The sequence below is a fragment of the Arctopsyche grandis genome, chromosome 3 (assembly GCF_051622035.1).
Source record: "Arctopsyche grandis isolate Sample6627 chromosome 3, ASM5162203v2, whole genome shotgun sequence".
Taxonomy (NCBI): Eukaryota; Metazoa; Arthropoda; class Insecta; order Trichoptera; family Hydropsychidae; genus Arctopsyche; species Arctopsyche grandis.
The window spans coordinates 8,622,472-8,644,304 of NC_135357.1; the positions used below are offsets into that span (position 1 = coordinate 8,622,472).

General features: G+C 34.0%; 2 protein-coding genes across 2 annotated transcripts in view; both read left to right on the forward strand.

The window, feature by feature from the left end:
• LOC143908985 (uncharacterized) overlaps positions 1-21,833 on the forward strand; it is a 146,225-nt gene that overhangs the window by 30,208 nt on the left and 94,184 nt on the right. The window lies entirely within an intron of this gene.
• Positions 13,667-21,833, forward strand: part of LOC143909971 (uncharacterized) — a 73,481-nt gene continuing 65,314 nt past the window's right edge. The window contains exons 1-2 of the mRNA XM_077428295.1: positions 13,667-13,717; positions 20,946-21,094. Of these exons, the coding sequence (XP_077284421.1) occupies positions 13,667-13,717; positions 20,946-21,094 (200 nt within the window). The remainder of the gene's footprint in view (positions 13,718-20,945; positions 21,095-21,833) is intronic.

A 21,833-nucleotide genomic window follows, 5' to 3' on the forward strand; every position in this document is an offset into this window, starting at 1 on the left:
TAATGTAAAAATATAATTAGTAATTATATACCTTATATAGAATTAATAATTCCAAATCGTTATAATACACTCGTTACGTTAGAGTAATCTGCTAAGACGAGTGTGCATGATTGATTGAATAAAAAATATTGCTATTTTATTATTTTTTTCTTGAGTTTGAAAGGTAATTTTTATATGATAGGAAATATCAAAATGAAAACAGTCAGTAGTTGTAAAATATATTTAGTGCTATTTGATGATATAAAATAACGATCTGTATAGAAGTTTTATATATTTTTTTCAATATTAAAAAAGATAAAAAGAATTTCGTAGATGTAAAAAAATGGAACGAAAACACGACTAGGATTTCCGAAAAGAATCGCAGATTTTAAGAATTCGTTCACGTTCAAAGGATTGTTTCTTTGAATCGAAGAAAACCGCGGATTTTCTGTTCTTTTCGGTTCACCCGTACCTTTTTCTCTTTCTCTTGCGAATAAAAGACTGCGAGACCCTATCCTAAAAATTCCTGAAAAACTACGATGCGAAAAAAAAAGATAAAGAACAACCTTGCTGAATATCCGCAGTAAGTCTGGCGCACAATCGTAATCTCTGCATACCTATTGTTTATGCAAACATACAAACATGCATGCATACAGTAATGTACATATTCCCGGATTGGCCATTCGCAGAGATGCAACTTCATCTCTTCAGAAGTGTGTCAAAGACATTACTGTGACCCGGATTCTTCGATGAAAACATTCAGTTTTCATGCAAAATCCCTCCGAAGCTGCGAAACGTCGCAATTTCGCTCTCTTTACACCCATCGAGAATAAAGAAGTTGATCTTGTTTGTGTGTAATTGAAAGTGCACGAACGCCATTTGTAATGTAAAGTGTAAACAAAATGGTGTCGAGCGAGCTTCTCTTTTGGCACAACTCGTTTGGCACAACAAAAGCGCCTCTACAGTTCAATCCCGACACTCTCGTGCAATACTTTATTCGATTTCACAAAGAAATATGTTTCGTCATTTCGCTACCTTTTTTTGCTCCTTATAAATAAACGAAGAGAGCGAATCTTTCGTAAACGAATATATTGAAGATGGAGTGAAGAAAAAAAAATAATATACACGTACGTTTTGCGAACGGCTGGCGTGCCGAAAAATTAGATTACTTCTAATATCATCACACGGTGCGACTTCGAATTTTGGTATTTTATTCATTGGATTACTGGAGTCACACACGACCCCCTTTCGGGTGTTGAATATTTGATTGAGCCCGCCTGCCTCGGTTTCTGTTCTGTCACAAGCCGAGAAAAAACTCGTGTAAAAAAAGACGCACTTCCTCTTGTTGTATTATTTTTCGCGTCCCCAGTCCTCTTAGAAGGCCATAAAGTCACGCTGTTTTATGACATTTGACAAGCTGCGGGCGATTCAGACATTATGTCGAAAAAGTGGAAGGGAAAATCAATAAGTCACCACTCTCGAGTGGAGAAAAGACAATGCGGAATAATTTATATACGTATATATATATATATATATATATATATATATATATATATATATATATATATATATATATATATATATATACATATATATATTTCATGCATCATAATAAACTGATTACGAACCGTGCATGACAATTATGCTAAATTGAATCGAAGTAACGTAATAAACTTCGAGGAAATTAAATTGGCACTTCATTTTTGATACGCTGAAATGTAATGCTATATAGATTTATAATTCAATATTGAGATTGAAATGTGTCAACTTATTACGCCGCACCGTATTTTCTTCGGCTTTTTTCGATATAGATTTTTACATCCGTCATATACAGTGTGAAACAAGCAATTTAAAATTTAACGCTTCCTTAAAATTTGATTTTGATTTTTACACGCTTTTTATTATTACTAAACTATGTTCACAATGCATCTTATATCTATTTTATTAGGTAATGATCTATTGATCATTTTCTATTTTACAATTTTAATTTAATTTTGTTAGTAATCATAGTATATATTATTCTATTTACAATTCTTATAAATGCTCATATTACATCTAAATAATACATAATATTAATTAGAGATTCTCTGAAGTCGAAGATCTAAAGCAGATTGTGTTTTGGTTATCTATGATTTCGCGGAAAAAAAAGGAAGATGTGTTTTCTTCAGCCGACGCTCGAACACTGTTTTGACGATACAGTTGATGCATTTCTTGCATAATGAAAAAAAAGGGTCTGATTTTTTTTGTATGGTCACCAGAAGTAATGAAATAAATTAAGGACTAATGGGTGCATACAAAAAAAAGCATTCAGTTGACGAGGGTGTTCTCAAATAGAAAAAAAATGTGATAGTTTACGAATATGGCAAGAGTACCAAGTAATATGTCTGGGTACTGTATGTACGTACTTCTTATGATTGTAATATTTATTTTTTGAAATCTCCATGTCCTTACGTTACCATTAAGCCATACACTACCATTGAGCCAGCAGTACGACTTAATGGTAGCGTGTATTTTTAGCTCCAAGTGATCAGTGGGTTCGATCCACCATACTGCTGGTTAGATTTGGGGGTATTTGTGACTCCAGATCGATCGTTTCTTATCAGAGTTTGCCAATTTTATCTGATCATTGTTGAAACGGTTCGTCAAAATTGGCGAAAAATCATCTTTCCTGTTGTCACAAATCTTCTATATTTATTGTGTGTATAATTTGTAAAAATTGCGTACAAAATCTGAATACATAGATGTCTCAATGGATTAATTATGTAATTAATTAATTAATTAATTAATTTTTATTTCGTGTTCTTCAGCTTCTGGAAATACAGTGATTTGTGTAATCATAAAATACTGCATTGTTTGTAATTAATTGTTCAGGAAGGCCCATTGGAGCTTTCCTGTCAAGCCTTCCCGGTATATATCTATGTAAAAATAATAATAAAAAATAAATAATAATGTCCTTATCCATGCATAAAAACATACATATGTATATATATATATATATATATATATATATATATATATATATATATATACATACCTTTCATTTTTTTTATATATAATATCATAAGTATTTTATAAAAAAAAAATAGAAATCATTTAATAAACATTTTAATTTCAAATACAAAAAGTATTTTTAAAGTCTTAAAAAATCAAATTTTAATTGATTTTGTGTTTGCATAGAATATAGAAGATTACATATCTTATGTAAAGAAACCCCTAAATTATTTTTATTTACCCGACTTTGATACTTTGTTTTACTTTACGTGTTCATATATCACGAGCACACGTCAACCTTAATGCCCCACTAAATATATCCGCGTTTCGCGCAGTTCTTACTATTTTCCATTTTGTTTTTCTTTTTTTCCCCGCGTTGTTTTATATACACATGGTATATTTGCTCAAATCTACTATATCAAAATCATCGTCATGTATTTTTATGTAATATGTATATTAATAAAATATATAGACGAATCGCGTAGCCGGTGATATTTATTGGCGGACCGGTAGACGATAACGCTCTCTCTCTCTATGGGGATATAATGTATGGGATTCGCGAGGTAAAATGCGAGATAAAATTTATCCGGGCGGAATAAAAAGGATTTATGTGGAAAAAATAGAAAAAAAAAGTGCGTGCCACTGGAGTTGGCCATTTTAGAGTAGCTGCTAAATGGGAAAATCTGGAAAACACGAATGAAATCCAAACATCGAAAGTTTACGTGGGCGAATCTGATAGTAGGAAAACGATTCTTAGAAGTGAGTTTTGAGAATTATAATTGGAAGTTACAGAGGTTATGCCACGAATATAAAATTTTTAGATTATTTTATTTGTAGTGTTTGCTTCGCTTCGCCAATGTTTATACTTTATCTACAAAAATACATACACAAACAGCCAGCAGACTGGTTCGATGGTTGCGTTTATGTTTAACACCGAGAGGTTGCCGGGTTTGATCCTGTGCTAATTTTTAAAGCTGCTGGTCAGACTTGGATATTTGTGACTCCAAGTCGATCGTTTCTTATCAGAGTTTGCCAATTTATCTGATTTCATTGTTGAAACGGGTCTTCCATCAAGCTATGTCACAAATACATACTATGTCACATATATCTGAATTTTATTTATGCACAATATGTAAAAAAACTATGTAAAAGCCTAAAACCATAGATTTCTCTATGGATTAATTCATTATTACTTCAGCCTCTCAAAATACAGCGATTTATGTAATAAAAATGCTGCAATGTTTGTAATTAATTATATAGGAATGCGCATTGGGGTCTAAATTTTAGGCCTTCTTGGTATATATCTATGTAAAATAATATAAAAAATAAAAATATGAACGTAGTAACAATAGATTGATTTTTTTTGATCATGCGAAAATTTGCTCTCGAGATTTTGACTGATTTGAACTCAGAAACGATCACTGATCATGTTTTCATGTTCTAGAAAAAATGTGTATGTTAAATGTTAGTATGTACATATATAAGTATGTGTGTATGTGTATTTTGGAGATTTTTTGAGCACCGTTAGTTCTATCGAACTGAAAGTTGGCATCAATTACTGAAATGCTTATCGAAATGATGTTAATTCTTTTCAAATTTTCAAAGTGAACGAGAGTGGTTGATATAGTTTTGGTTAGAATTCGTAAGCCAGAATATTTACATAATTATTTTTAAACCTTTTTAATTATTTCTATGTTATTGATATTTCATACTTATAATACTAATAGCCATCCTAAGCAACAAAAATATTTTGAACAAAATCCGACAACCGGAAGTAAAAATTTTGTCCTGTGTGAATTTCCCTACATTAGCTCTCAAACTCATAGCCATCTCATAGCCTGTATGGATGAATGTATAAACATATGTATAAATAAGTACATATGTGTACGTCATTGTCGAATTTTGCTTTTTATACATCTTACATATATTCCTCAAATACATTAAGTTTTCACATAAAATTTTTTTAAAGTCAATCTATGAAAATCGCTCATCAAATCAGTTCAATTCGACGAAACAAGTGGAAATTCGATTCTAGTCAAACGATTGAGAGTGTTTAAATACAGTTCGTGTGTCTATACATAAAATAAAGTGAGGAAAAGGGGACTCGTGTTGACACGAGGGAATTTTCTTTCTGTGTGAGAGGGATATACATATATATAGTCTATTGAAAATATTTATTTGCTTCCTATTTGTGTTCTCTTTCACGTTATATTGTCTGCAAAAGACATGTTTTTTCGCTGTTTGCCTTTCATTTTCAATATTGACTAGTAAATTTTACGACCCTTTTGTCAAATTCTTTTTGTTCCGTAAATGAACGATGGGGCTCCCGGTAATACAATTTTTCCCATATTTCAATCCTGGATTATAATCGGATTTAAAAAAAAGTCACATTTTATTCAATTACACAAATTTTATTTTGCTATACATAGCTTAAGACATTTTCAATATCAAAATCACTCGTCTCTCGACGCTCCGTGAGAACGGACGTGCCGAAGACGTACTCTCTGTGCGAGCGCTCATAATACAGCGATACGCCATACCGTCAAAAAACCCACACCTTTTAACATACACCACAAACACCCCACACAAAACGAACACCAAATGAACACATGTTGGCACCATGCGAGGATCCAACCTGAAAAAACGAATTAAGAAGACACTGATAACTACAACCGAAGCTCCTCAACCAGGCTGCTCTCAGACCGCTCAGATGGAGACCGAGTGGCAGTTTCCAAAACATACGGCAAAGAACGTAAAAGATGTTGCTCCTGAATTTAAAATTCAGGAGAAAAACAAATTTGAAGGGCTCTTGGAAGTTTCCGATGTCCCCAGAAGCGGTGGAAGAATCCCGCCCATCATCATGACAGCTACTGGCACTCACGGCAGCATGATCGAGTCGATCAAGAAGTTTATAAAAGACTTCACAATGACTTACATTGGTCAAAATAATGTCAAGATACAATGTAAAAGTCTTGAAGACTTTAAAAAACTTCGGGATGGATTGACACCAGACCGACAATTCCATACCTTTTCCAGGAAGGAGGAAAAGGAAATAAAAAGTGTCGTACGTGGCTTGCCGAAATTGCCGGAAGCTGATATTAAAGATGACATCATCAGACAGGGATTCCCTGTAACCAAAGTCATACAGATGAAGACGAAGGAGCCTAGGAGCAACGCCACCGAGCTATACTTGGTGTTCTTCGAGCCATCGGTATCGGCAAAGAAGATTAAAGAAATCCGGTACATCTGTTACACAAAGGTCAGTGTCGTTAAATATACTAGTAAATCACAAAATATTACTCAATGTTTCAGATGCCAAGAATATGGACACGATGCGAAAAACTGCAATCGGCAGGCCAAGTGCGTCAAATGTGCCGGCACTCACCTCACCGCACAATGCAATCAAGGAATAGTTACCCCTGCTGTCTGCTCAGGCTGTTCAGGATCTCACCCCGCTAACTTCAAAGACTGTCCAAAAAGACAGAGCTATCTGAAAATGCTGGAATCGAGGAAGAATCGAGCATCAATTGTCAAAGCCAACCCTTGGAAACTCCCAGTGGTGCAGCCACAAAATATCCCGGTCGTTAACGATCATAACTTCCCAAAGCTACCGACCATTAAAACTTCTTCACCAAATACCCCAAATATCCCTAAAAAACCCCACCAACCAACCAATCCCAACATTCAACCAACAACAGACCTAACTTCCATGGCGTCTATGACGAAGATGTTGAAGATCCTCCAGGAGATTCGTGCCAAGGCCAGCGGTTGCACCGACAAACTAGAGCTGGCACTCATGCTTGTCGAATATCTCGATGTCTTTGATTAACGGGAGGCGCCTGAACATCCTAGCTTGGAATGCTCGTGGACTTAAGAATAAGATTGACGAACTAGAGTCGGCGATCGGTGAGTACTGTGTTGACATAGTTTTAATCTCCGAGACCTTCTTAAAACCTCATATCCGTATTAACCTACCTAACTTTAACTGCTATCGCGAAGACCGAGAACAGCATGGAGGGGGAGTTGCCATTTTTATAAAATCGTCAATTAAACATTGTCGCGTAATAACTCCGCCACTAAAAAATTTAGAACTAACCGCCATCGAACTAACAATTAACAACACCCGTCACATAGTAGCATCCGCTTACAATCCTCCCCAAAAACGATTATTGGCATCCGATCTTAACAAAATATTTAACATTGGTAGTTCGGTAGTGGTAGCTGGTGACTTAAATGCCAAACATCCGTTATGGAGTTGCGTAAACACTGACCAACAAGGCACAACTCTTTTTAAATACATTCAACTAACAGATACAATCTTACTTCATCCGGATACATACACACACTATCCCACAAATAACTCACAACCATCCACACTAGATCTTGTCCTCGTCAAGAACTGCCCAAAAATATCGACACCAAATGCCCTTCAAACCCTGTCGTCTGATCATCTCCCGATAATCTTCTCAATCGACGGGAAACCCGAGGAAATCATCAAGCATAGTTGGGATTACGGGAGAGCTAACTGGCGAGAGTTCAAGTCGTACATAAATGACCAAACCATTCTAACTTCTACCACACTCACAAACAAAACCGAAATCGACAGCTCCATAATACACCTAACGGAATCAATAACTCGATCCAAACACCTTCACATACCTAAGACACAATACATTGAACACAAATTAGAGATAACTGACTTTGTTGCAAATCTAATTAAAAGTAAAAATAAACTCCGTAAAATTTGGCAAACATCAAAAAATCCAGCATTGAAAACATTAATTAATAAGCTCACATATCAAATTAAAATTAGAATCAAAGAAATAAAAAATGAAGCTTGGTCTAAAAAATTAGAAAAATTGAGCTCAGTTGATGGCTCTCTATGGAAATTAGCTAAAGCGATTCGCAGGACAAAAAACTCGATTCCTCCATTCGATGATGCAGGAATCTCAGTGACGCGTGATTGCGACAAAGCAGAACTATTATCAAAATCCTTCCAAAAACATCACACACTCACACAACATTACAATCACATACCAACGCATAATAAAGTCAACCGGTCCATTAAAATCATCACAAAATCTTCCACTAACAGTACTAAAAATATAAAATTGGTGCATCCGTGTGAAATCCAAAATATAATACGTAATTTAAAAAATAAAAAGGCACCTGGGCGAGATTCAATAGATAACATCACAATCAAACAACTTCCATTTAAAGCTTTAGTCTCACTATCTAAAATATTCAACGCATGTTTACTCACCGGGTATTTCCCAGAATACTGGAAAACAGCCAACGTAATTCCCATACTTAAGCCCGATAAAAGCTCAAAAAACCCGGCCAATTATCGACCCATTAGCTTACTTTGCACGCTTTCAAAAATTCTGGAAAAAATAATCTACACACGTTTACTTAAAGTCGTAAATAAGAAATTAATAAATGAACAATTCGGATTTCGCACTGGACATTCCACGACCCAACAACTAACAAGACTAACTGAACACGTGACGAAGAACTTTAATATGAAGAGAAGTACCGGAATGGTATGTCTCGACATAGAAAAGGCCTTCGACACGGTTTGGCACGATGGACTCATTCATAAGCTCCTTATTAACAAAATACCAAACTACCTAATTCTCATCATCAAATCGTACTTAACTCGTAGAAAGCTAGTGGTTAGCGTAAATAATGAATTATCGTCTCCAAAAATAATCGCAGCTGGCGTTCCGCAGGGGAGCTTGCTTGGCCCACTCTTGTTCTCCATATATATAAATGACATACCTATTCCAAAAAACTGTCACATAGCCCTATATGCAGATGATACAGCTTGCTTCACAAGTAGCAAAAAACCAGACACTATTCTTAAAAATCTTGAATTTGCAATTAAAACAATGACTGAACACTTCACTAAGTGGAAAATTCAAATTAATCAAACCAAAACAGACGCCATATTCTTTAGTGTTAGAAAACATAAGCCAAGTTCAGATCTGAAAATCCCCTCTGGAGAAAGTCTGAAATGGCAGTCAGTAATAAAATATTTAGGAGTAACGTTTGATAAAAGAATGAGATGGGCACCTCACATTGAGGCAGCGAAATGCAAGGCGATGCGGTGTATATCCTCAATATATCCAATATTTAATCGCCATAGTTCTTTATCAACGCTAAATAAAATAAAATTATATCGCGCGCTCATATTACCATTATTAACCTATGCTTCACCTGTATGGAATAACGCCTCGAATACTAACCTTTCCAAGCTCCAAGTAATACAAAATAAATCCCTTAAAATAATTTATAATACACCCATATATACTAACCTGAAAAAACTGCATGCTATATATAATATTCCGTTTGTTACAGACATTACTAACAAACTAACCAGTAGATTCTATGAAAGAATCACTAATAACCATACTAACACACTTGTGAAGAGTCTCGGTGATTACAATAAAATGTCTATACCCTTCAGGTATAAACACAGATTACCTAAACACAATCTGCTTTAGGTCATCGACTTTAGATAGTATTTAATTAATATTATGTATTAGATGTATTATGAACATTTATAAGGATTGTAAATAGGTTTTTGAGCTCTTTTTCCTATTATGCTTTAGATTAACATTAGAATAATATAATACTGTGATTACTAACCAAATTAAATTAAAATTGTAAAATAGAAAATGATCAGTAGATCAGTAGCTATTAAAATAGATATAAGATGTATTGTGAACATAATTTCGTAATAATAAAAAGCATTTAATATCAAAATCGATTCGTCACTCTTGTTAGAACTTACTAATTACTAATTGCTATTAATTTAATTTTATTTTATTTTCTTTCCCCGTAACAAAGAAATATTAAATTACTAGAAATACTTTGTTTGGAGGAAATTTGTTAAAGGGAAAGAAAATTAAATTAAATCCAAATTACTAGAAATATTATAATGTTTGAATGAAATTTTCCATTTTAGTGTATTAATATATTTAAATATTTTTCCCATTTTAGCACATTAATTTTTTAATAATTCAGTTATTTTTATTTGAGTTTAAAAATATTCTTTAATTCAATTTCTTTTTAATACAATTATTATAATATCTATGTTTTTTTTACTATATAACCATGCATGCGGTGCTTACTTAAATCGGAATGTAATATTGTCTTTTATATTTATATTTTTACTTTATCTATATATGTATGTATGTATGTACGTAGTAACAATACGTAGTAACTATCATGCGAAAATTCGAACACGAGATTTTGACTGATTCGAACTCAGAATCGATCGTGTAGCTTCGTGTAATGTAATACACGATATATACTATATATTGATTTTTGGCCAAATATGTCAAATCTGACATTTCACTGCTAAAAGTACTGTTACATTCGTGGGTGATGTGTTTTTTGTTGTTATTAATATTTCCGCTGCCACCAAGCGTTTTTGCGGAACGCTACTCCGTAAATAAAACTCACTTTATTTTATAAGATGATTATCTTCTTTAATAGTAGTAAGTATACACGAGATTAGTTAGTATTACACGTTACTAGTTAGTGGTTACTAGTTAAGTCGTCTAATCGCGAGTCACTAGTTAGACGGTTCAATTGTAAGTCAGTGATTAGTAAGAGACGGTTCGGTTGTAAGTCAGACGGTTCGATCGCAAGTGATCAGTTAGAGTGTTTGATCGCAAGTGATAAGTTAGAGTGTTTGATCGCAAGTGACCTTCCATATGTTTAACATCAGTATATATTTAATAGACGTAACAATTTGGACCAATCATAGTTCGTGATAAAATAGGGGGGAACTCGAGTTAAGTAAAACAATATCTTAAGACTTTAATACTTTGACCCTTGAGTGTATCGAGAAATGGTTTTCACACAATTAGTTACGCAGCTTTAAAAGGGTTTTTGAGGGAATACGATTCGAGTCGAGTCGTGTGAAAAATGCTGGTAAACTAATTAAAGACAATATTTTTAGTGTTTGCATATGTATCCCTTGAGGGTAGATTTCACGCAATTCGTTGTGCGGATTAAGAGTCGTGAGAATAATGCAGAAAAGCGATAAAGTTAGTTGAAAAACGATATTTTTAGTGTTAACATATGTGTCTTGAATGTATCGAGAAATGGCTGAGTAGATGCACGCAATTTGTTGTGCAGGCTTAAGAAGGGCTTTGATATTTTTGGGGGAAACATAATTCGTCTCGCAGATTGATTTAAAGGTCGTGGGAATAGAATACAGCTAACATAAAACAAATAAAGACTTATGTAGATATAACAGTACATCTCTTCAATGAGCGTTATCTGCGAGATAAATATTCAATAAGAAGTTATTTACCTACAGTATAAACGCGATTTTATCTTTAGTTAAATTTTGTAGACACGACCCAACAAACTTTAAATATACACACAACGAGTGGTGACGTTCGACCGTTTCGTACTTTCCCGCCATTAATTTTGACATAATCCTCTTCGGATGCGTAATTGACGTAATAGAGTTTCTCACAGACACTTCACGTGACCGGAGCGACGGAGACAGGACAGAGAAGGAGACAGGGTGGAGGGGATGGGAAACGCCAACCATGGAGGAAGATATAAGAGGCAAATTGGGAAAAACGACGCAAATTGAAACGACGTAAACACTGTGGAAAATCCCGTAGTGAAATTAACGGCAGGGCTCCGGTTTTCCCGCGCGACCGCACGTCGACGCGTAAATTACACCAACGTCGTTTCCTATCGGTTTTAACCCTTTCGGTGCCACCCATCCCCGATGTAAAAACCGATGCGTCTAGTTCGGGGATAAAGTGATTATTTACGCGCGGATAATCGAATCCGTAGCGAACTCTCCCTCACGCTCTCTCTTTCTCTCTGTCTATCTCCAAATCCATGTTCGCGCATAATTTATCCACCCGCGGTGGAAAAATAATATAACAATTGCCGCCGAAAAAGTGACAAATGGTCGCGGAAAAATAGAGCGTGGGAGCTTTTTGTCGTTTGCGTAAAAATTAAAATGTTTTTCGTCATCTTGACGCGAATTGCGTCTCTTCATTTGTGCCGCGTAAACACGTCGCGGAACGTTAACTAAAAATTACAGCCATTTTTTCACAGCTTTGTTTCAAGACTGTGTATTCATATTCATTTATGATAATTATATACGCCTCGTTGGACATTGAATTTTCGTATAAAAAATATTATTTTTTTGAGTAAAAATATGTCAAGCAAACCGTTTCTTCAACTAAATTTGTGGACTTGATCACATTGAAATAAAAAATGTATTTTTTCAATTTATTTTTTTTAAATATTCAGACATTCTTCAATTATTAAATTGTGCATTTAAATTCAATTTCCATATATTTGCTTACGCTGTATGTAAACTTATATTTTACCATGATACCATTTTTACAATGGTAAAATTTATATTTTAACATAATACCATAAGCGTCCCTATGGTATTTTTTTACATATATTTATATATACCAGGAAACCCTGACAGGTAGACCCCAATGCGCCTTCCTAGATAATTAATAACAAACGTTGCAGCATTTTTATTATATAAATCACTGTATTTCGAAAGGCTGAAGAACACGAAATTAACAATTAATTAATCCTTTGAGACATCTATGGATTTAGACTTGTACATAATTTTTTACATATTGTATGTAAATCAAATTCAGATATTTGTGACATAGCGGGTAGGATGATTTTTGCCAATTTTTTAGAAGCATTTCAAATTTCAAAATCAGATTAATTGGCAAACTCTGATAAGAAACGATGTCTCAATGGATTAATTCATTAATTAATTATTTGTTAATTTCATGTACTTACGCCTCTCGAAATATAGCGATTTATGTAATACAAATGGTGCGATGTTTGTATTTAATTGTCTAGAAAGGCGCATTGTGGTCAACCTGTTAGGTCTTCCTGATATATGTAGATATATGTATGTACATATGTAAAATAAAATAAAATAAAATAAAAATAAGAAATACATTCATATGTTCATTTGGCTATTCGGCTATTCGGTATTTGACTATTCGGTAGAGTGAATCCTTTTTACAAGCCTCTTATATGTATATTTCACTTCGCTCGTTGGTCTGACAACATATGTATGTATGTATATTACTTGGACAAATATCCAAGTCTGACAAGCAGTATTAAAGATTAGTACGGGATCGAACCCGGAAACTCTCGGTGCTTAACATAAACGCCGAGCCATACTGCTGGCTTATTAAACTTGTACGTGTAAAAAGTTATAGATTATATATTTGAAATCATATTCAAATAGTGGATGACAAATAGTAGGTAGGAAGTTTTACTAATTTGATGAGGAACCGTTTCCAACAGTTAAATCATATATGTAAATTGGTACAACCTGATCAACCAAATCTGACCAGCAGCACTGCAGAAATATTTCGAATACATTAATTTCAATAGTGGTTAACCAAGGGCTTGAATCCGAGAGCCTCCCCGGTGGTTAGCACTAACGCAACCACAGAGCTATACTTCTGGCTAAACAGTCTCACTTCTTCTCACTCATTAATTCCTAAACTTTTTTAACACTTGCCGCACTCTGATGGATAGCATGAGTCACTTTTCTCACTTCTATTTTATTTTATTTCTACTAATATACTGAATGCAGGGTCATCATATTTTATAACAGAAATAATTATTTTCGCGGGAAGACCTTTGCACATTTGCCTCAAAAATGCGAGAGATAGAGAAGGGGAATGCAGTACGCACCGCGCTCAGCCGTCAAGTGAGAATGATATTAGCCTTGGAATGACGACTTGGGCCGTTATATTTTTCATTTCTTGAATTTATTTTATATCATTCGACGTTTAATACACGATAAAATGATATTTATAGCTAATTACAACAACTAGCTTCGCAGATTTTGCATTATTTTAACTTAAAACACACATTTTTAAATGGGCGCCTGGCGTCCTGCACATAAGATAGTGGATTTTTTTGTAAGCACAGTAAGGCAAGTGTCAGGAAAACTTTGTAATATGTGGCTTTACGTGGCTGAAATATGTATATTTAAGGTTCAAGAAGGGCTAGTTCAAAATGGTAAACTTTTGCAAATTTTTGCTTAACCCTAGATATAAGCTCTCGTCATCTATGATTTTATATTTTGTATATTTATCAATTTGTTTTACGAAGTTTTATATCAATCAATTATAAAGACTTTTTGTATTTATTTTTATTTTTTTAACCTTAGATTAATTACAATATATATTATTCATAAGGTCTGAGTAAAATAGAAGACTTAAAATTTGTATACTAATAAATCCCTCGGTTTATTTATATAAACCTTTCGTCCTTGTATTATAATATGTGGACTTGACTTATGTATGTATGTATATAAACATGTAACCTAAAGTTTTTAGATCAAAATTCTATTAATCACGTCGTAATCTAGTTTTAACTAAGTGGTGGTGTTGTCATCGCTTTCAGATTTACATATATTTCATACATTTAGATCGTATTAACTACGACAGAAGCAAATCTCGCAAAATGTACGAGAGTAATCTGAACTTTTCGCCCTCACACAACGCGCAGCGCTCGCTTTTTTTATACCTATAATAATAAAAGCAAAAATTTCTACTTTTGTTATAACACAATCTGAGGCTCTCATTCTCCATTTAAGCCAAAGTTGCAAAGTAATAAAAAGTATATTTCGTAGCCGTATACCTCACCGTAGCCCCGTGTATTAATTTCGAAACTGGAAAAGTTCAGCGAACGTTGCAAAAAGCTCCCTCGGAATATAAATAATTAAACAACGCATATTTCCATACATTTTTGAAGCGAAACAACAAATTTCGCGTAAGCGAATTCGAAATTAAATACATTATAAAGTGATACTTCTGAACTTACAGCGGTCTCGCAATAGCATACCGTACGTACGAAAAGTTATTCTATTGCTTTAAATTCAATTTTTTTAACATTAATTACATATGCATAGGTACATACTTTGTTTAGAGAAGGTTCAACGAAGAGTTGCAAAAATGATACATTTTAATATGAGAGATTGAAAAGAATGAATCTTTCCACTTTAGAGGCGAGAAGAATGAGAGGTAATCTTATTGAAGTCTAGCAACACTCATCTGAGAGGTCAAACTCTCAGACTCCAAAAATATATTTACTTGGAATTTGAGAATCCTTCTTTTCAAAGAAAGTAGTTAAATTTTGGATTAGTCTATCCAATTAATTAGCAAATTTTAGTTACTTGAATCTTTTTGAAAATTAACTTGATGATTTCCTTAAAATAAATGGGATTTTTTAGTTCCTCCTTTTTCTAGCTAATTTGATTTCTCTTCTTTTTTTAACTGCTTATTTCTTTCCTCTATTTTGAGTTCTACATATATAGGTACATACATACAATATACATATATTGTTTTTCGGTTTTTTCTTATTTGATATTTTTATTTCTTTATTAAAACATTTTACGTAAACAAACAAACCCTTGGGTCCATCGGCTTTTCCGCTTTTCCCAAGCATTCTTAAATAAATATAAAATTACATTTGAAATATTTATGTAAATAAATTTAAATTTTCTTTTATAATCAAATATTTATATTGCTACACATTAGGCAACAAGGAAAAAAAGTATCATTAAAATATTGGTAAAGTGAAGCTTTTCGTTTTAATATTCATAACATATTTATTTAATATATCGAATTACTTTTTCCAATATAAGCTGTGCTTATGATAGATATTCATGTCTTTGTGATATTCCAGAACCTTTAGGCATCCAGTATACTAGAATTATAAATAAAGCCTATGTGTGTATGAAAGCACTTCGTTTTTCATAATTCGTTCGACATGAGAACTCAACGCTTGAAAAATTACCAAAATGACTCGAACGCGTTTGTTGTTGCTATTTTTATTTACTTTTTAAACGTAAATATTTGTTACGGCCTTTCGAATAATTAAAACAGCGTTTCGCGCCGGAAATGATTGACGATAAGCGAAAGTCAGCTTAACGCTCGTTTTTAACGGGAAATCCGACGAGACGGATAGTTGTAATCGGTTTTCCTCGGAAAATTTTACAACGTTTCAAACAGCGCTTCAGCGTTGCATTAAATATACACGCCGTATTTGATTTGAAAACCTCGTATGAGATAATCCGCTCGCGAGATAAGGCTTATCAAAGAAACGTTTACGTATGGTATGGTGTATTTACACACGCTGATGGTATCAAAATATACTTAAAATATGATACGTCTGTTTGCGTGTTTTTCTTTGTCTGTGAGTGTGTTTACTTAATTATGACGACAAATAGGCGTCTTCTTTTGGGATGAAGTGGTTAAGACTAATTAAACGCGCTTTCCAATGTCGCTTCCGTTTACTTTGAGCAAGTGCGCTCGTCCAATTTTCCCGGGAAAGCATTCCTAGAAGCTTATCATGAAAGCTGTTTCTTTTTCATATTTTTTGTTGAGACTTTTCCTTTAACGAACTACGTTTAAGCGGAAACAAGATGTGATTAAACGCCGTTTTCGATGCACAATTAAGCCTTTGACATCCAACGGTGTATACTACGATTTTTTTCATCACATTATTTCCACTGGTATAAGTGTTACTTTTTATGTACTTTTAATGAAAAATATTTTAGGATAAAGATTTGAAAGTATTCCTTACATTAATAGTCAATTTATATTTTAGAACTACCAAACCTTTCTTGTTTCTTTAGTTATACATAATTATCTTTTTACCATAGTTCCATTACAGGTTGTCCCAAAGTGACATCTATGGTTTTTTAATACACATTTATAGATTATAAATTTGAAATTTTATTCAAATAGTGTTGACAAACATTAGGTAGGTTTGTTGCCAATTTTATGACAAACCATTTCAGCAATGAAATCAGGTAAGATAATATATAAAAAAGTGTATATATATATATATATATATATATATATATATATATATATATATATATATATATATATATATATAATAAGTCCCGGCTTAAATGATAATCTAAGAGAAATTTCTTTATATGAATCAAAAATAATATGTATACCATATGATTAACTTAAAGGATTAATGTAATTAAATATGCTACTTCATATAAATACATATATAATATGTATACTAGAGGATTCATTTAAAGGGTTAATGTAATTAAATATATTACTAAAAATGTGGGTCGCATTTACATATATCATATCTTCCTTCCGCGATTAAATATATTAATGTAATTCAATATATTACTTCATATAAAGATATAATATGTATACAAGAGGATTAATGTAATTAAATATATTACTTAAAACCTTAGCTCACGGAAGAAAAGTATGATATAAAAGCGGTTGAAACGGTTCAAAAAAATTGGCATATCTCGCAATTTTCGAGTTTTCAGCATTTCGAAAGTTGATGATTTCTATAAAAAAAATGCTCCGAAAATGTAAGTTTATCGAAAATTTATTTAAATTTAATTATCCATAGATGTGTATATGTTGCTTTGTTAAAATTATTCTTAAAATATTATAGTATATCAATGTTTGTAATTGACCGGGAAGGCGCATTGGGGTTTACCTGTTTGGCCTTCCTGGTATATATATGTATGTAAAAAAGAATTTAAAATATATATATATGTATATATATATATATATATATATATATATATATATATATATATATATATATATATATATATATATATATATATATATATATTGCATATGTACATACATATATAGGGCAGGCAGTTTTTCTGCAGAGCGTCCCGTTTTGAGTCCTGCAGAATATGGTCACCCTAAATATAATATGTATACTGGTATAGTAGTTCTAATCGACCGTCTTCTATAATAATTTGCCAAGTTTATATGACAGTTGTTGTGATGGTGATATACGAATTGGCCCAATTTTCCCATTAAAACAAACTTATCGTCCCACTATCAATTCCGTCCCCTCATAAGGCAAAAGGAAACAATAAAAATGCTTTGTCACAATGAAGTAGCTATGCTTTGAAACTTATTATTATACGTATAAATTAAGGTATTTAAACAATTCAATTGAATTTCCCTTTATTGTATTACCGATACTACATACATACAATATTCACAAATGGGAAATGTTAAACGGAATTAAGCGTGCATGGACCAGTGAAGCGCATCCCTGAAACTACATACATGCCATTTTGCAATTTATTCGTCACTATTTTCAGCACGCTGTGTCGTTTCAGTGCGATACATAAAATATACATTAAAAACTTTCACGCTGAAAAGTAATTGACGCCAGCTCATAACTTTGCAGTCACGTATGCAATATTAGATTAGTTTGGTATTAAAATTGTATACATAAACGTATACTTTCCATCTTACTGTTGTTTGGTTTTAATTTAGATTGTTTGGTTTATTGTCACTTTATAGTCGCCCGTTTATCTGCCGCGTTTCGCATGTATGGGTAAAGTATAGAGTCGATAATGGCCGTTATGGGCCATAAGTCTCTTTGATAGCTCAACTGGCAAATAGGTACAGGGGCTGGTGGAAATAGAGTGCAATCGTTATAGCAGTGGCAGCAGGGCCGGTTATCCCTTTTGATCCCGGGATGGGCCCACAGGAGATGGGCGATAAATACTAGGCCGTGAAACCGGAAAATCGTACAGATTTTCCAAAGAGACGCACGCTTTCCCCCATCTCCGAAACGAGCATTGATTTCGTGCGATAAGTAATCGATCCACTCGGCTGCAGCCTCCGGGTTATTATTATTTGTATTTCGACACCTAAATTATGTTTGTTTTCACCTCGAGGCGAAAACAAGTGGGTTTCGACGACCGCCAAAGGTAGACGCGCGATCAAACGGGTAGATAATTAGATCACGACCGACTCAAAGGGCTGAGAGAACCTCTCCAGAGCCGAATTTTCCCGTTGTGTATATGTGTGTGTACATATATATGTATGTATGTGAGTATTTTTAGTTTCGGTGCTAATAAGCCCGCCCCTGAAGGCCATTTCGACGTTAATTCAATTCGGAGCGGGGCGGCGGCGGCTCTGACGCAAAAACCAAATCTCGTTTAAATATATATTATATTTCATGTTATTATTAGTATTATTATTAACCCTTTGAAGTCCGACGGTGCGAACGCGTCGAATTTCCGCTCAATGCTGGTTTGCTGAAATTTCGGCCTTGGCTTTTTAGATCGCGTTTCGGTCGCTTTTCTCCGAATCGAGGTACATAGCTTGGCTAAATTTTTTTTTGTCTGTTATTATTTTCAGTTGAATCAACGTCTGGAGGATGTGAAAATCAGACATAGTTTACTTTATTTTAAGCCTTTTATGTTTGACCTTTCGGGCGAACACTCCCTTTTTTTCGTTGGTGTATTTTTATATGTAAAATTTTGTTGATAGCTTTGATAAGGTTTCAGTCACTTTAATGGGTCATTAGTAGAGACCCGTATTTTTAGCATTTTATGTTAAGTGCTTACAATTCACAATATTTATATATGTATGTAGGTGCTAGTTTGTGCGATTTTTTTTTCATTTTATACCAGGAATGCCTTACAGGTTAACCCCAATTCTTGGCCAATTACAAACAATGCATCATTTTTATTACACAAGCCAATTAATTACAGGACACTGAAAACTCGTAATTAGGGAGACATTTATGAATTGTACATAAATTTTATTGTACATTAATCATACTCAAATAATGGTGACATTTTCAGTGTAGTCAAAGCGGTTCCTAAAAAAATTTGCTTCTCCTTTCCTATCTCTCTTGCTAATCTCAAGCTATTCAGCGTCTTGAGGTTCGCCAATATATGTATATATATATAAAAATGAATGTCTGTGTGTGTGTCTCGAATAGGCTTCTAAACCACTGAACCGATTACGATGGAACTTTCAGGATTTGTTGTATGCATGTCCGGGAAGATTTCTGTGAAAAAAAACGGGAAAAAACGGGAATGGGTATCATTGCAACGCTATAATTTCAAATGTTTTCGCGTTGTGACAAACAAACGAGAACGGGAACGGGAACGGGATAGGGAACGGGAACGGGAATTGCATGCGTTATTGTGGCGTTGCAACGCATTCCGGGTTCAGCTAATTTAATTATAAAATGCTGCATACATAAATTTCTCCATACATTTCACTGTGGATATTTGTATGAATTCGCATTGTATAAAATGCTTATGTACATTTGTATATTGATAGTATTGTTTGATTTCATTGTATCTATATACATAAGTGCACTCGTCGCTTTGGAGCGATCTGTAAAGGCGAGTATTCATGTTCTATGAAATAAATAAAATTATATCAAAATGTGTTAAAAGCTTTTAGAGAGATGGATATATGTAATGGATAAATGTCTTTAAATTTATACTACAATGAAATACATCCGTATCGAAATACGATACATTTATAGTCCAAATATTAACAGCAGAAATTTTCATATACTTTTAATACATTCGTAAATAAACATTTTATATATTATCTCATTCAAAAAGCGAGATAATTTTCAAAATTGATAAACTTTTCAAACGGAACCACCGTAATTTTTCATCGAATGCAATGAAAATATTCCGACACGATTTTCGCTCATCTGCGTCCAATTTCCACTGTGTGCGAATTCATCGCCGGGGTGGCGAACGCACGCGGAAATGAAAATTCGAAATGTATCAAATTCAATATACAACGTACCTCCGCAAATTCAATGGGTGCCCCCCCCCCCCACCCCCCCACACCTCCCCTCCCCTCACCCCACCTACCCAGCTAAAAAATAAACAAATCACGCTGGTTGCGTACGCTATTTTTGTAATATTTGCATTGGCGAAACGACGCGACGGCTTGTTCGCGTGTGTTCGAATCCCGTCGAGTGGAAATTCAAACCCGCCGGAACTCCAACGGAGCGGAACTCGATTTTCACCTGAAAGCGTTGTTAAACAGCGCTAACATGCCCGGACTCGCTCACCACCGACCGCTGTGTGGTAAATGTTTTCGTATGTGGATTATTATATGTGTTGATTTGTTAAATTATAGCGTCCACGACAGCAATCCCTCGGTGGTGTGCTGAAGAGGGAGGGCAACTGGAGATGTTTACTTCTGAGCGCCCTTCTTGCTGGTTGTCTGGCCGCTGCCATCTGGTGCAGACTTGCTCAGGTGCAGAAGGTTGTCATCAACTTTTCCGTGTAAGTTTTTAGCCCGACATTTTCCGCTCTTTTGTCAAATTAAATTAAGTTTTGCTTGTTATATATGTTATAATACAGTCCCAATTCGTATGAATAATTAGAATGTATATGTGTGTGTAATTATGCAGAGTAACTTCATGTATATGTACACAAGAAGTACATGAACGAGGAAAGACAGGAAACGGAATACGTGGGGATCTCAAATCTGTGTATTCGAATACGTTTTATATGAAGTTATTTATTTTATTTTCAATCTACAGCACATTTGTTTCTACCTGAAGATCTAGATTAGGGTTCTTTTTTATTTTTATTTTTTTTACATATGTATGTATATACCAGGAAGGCCTTACAGGTAACCCCAATGCGCCTTCCTGGCCAATTACAAACATTGTAGCATTTTTTTTATTTATTATACAAGTCGCTGAATTACGAGACACTGAAAAACTCGCAAAATAACGAGACATCTATGAATTGTACATAGTTTTTATTGTACATTTATCAATCTCATATAAAGATTACATAGTAGGTAGGAAGGATATTTAGCCAATTTTACCGGGAACCGTTTCAACAATGAAATCAGAGAAAATTGGCAAACTCTGATAGGAAACGATCGACCTGGAGTCACAAATATCCAGGTCTGATCAGCAGCACTACAGATATGTTCAGAAACATTATTTTCAATCGAGGTCAGCTCACGGGATTGAACCCGGTGCCTCTCGACGCTAAGCAGAAGCCTAAC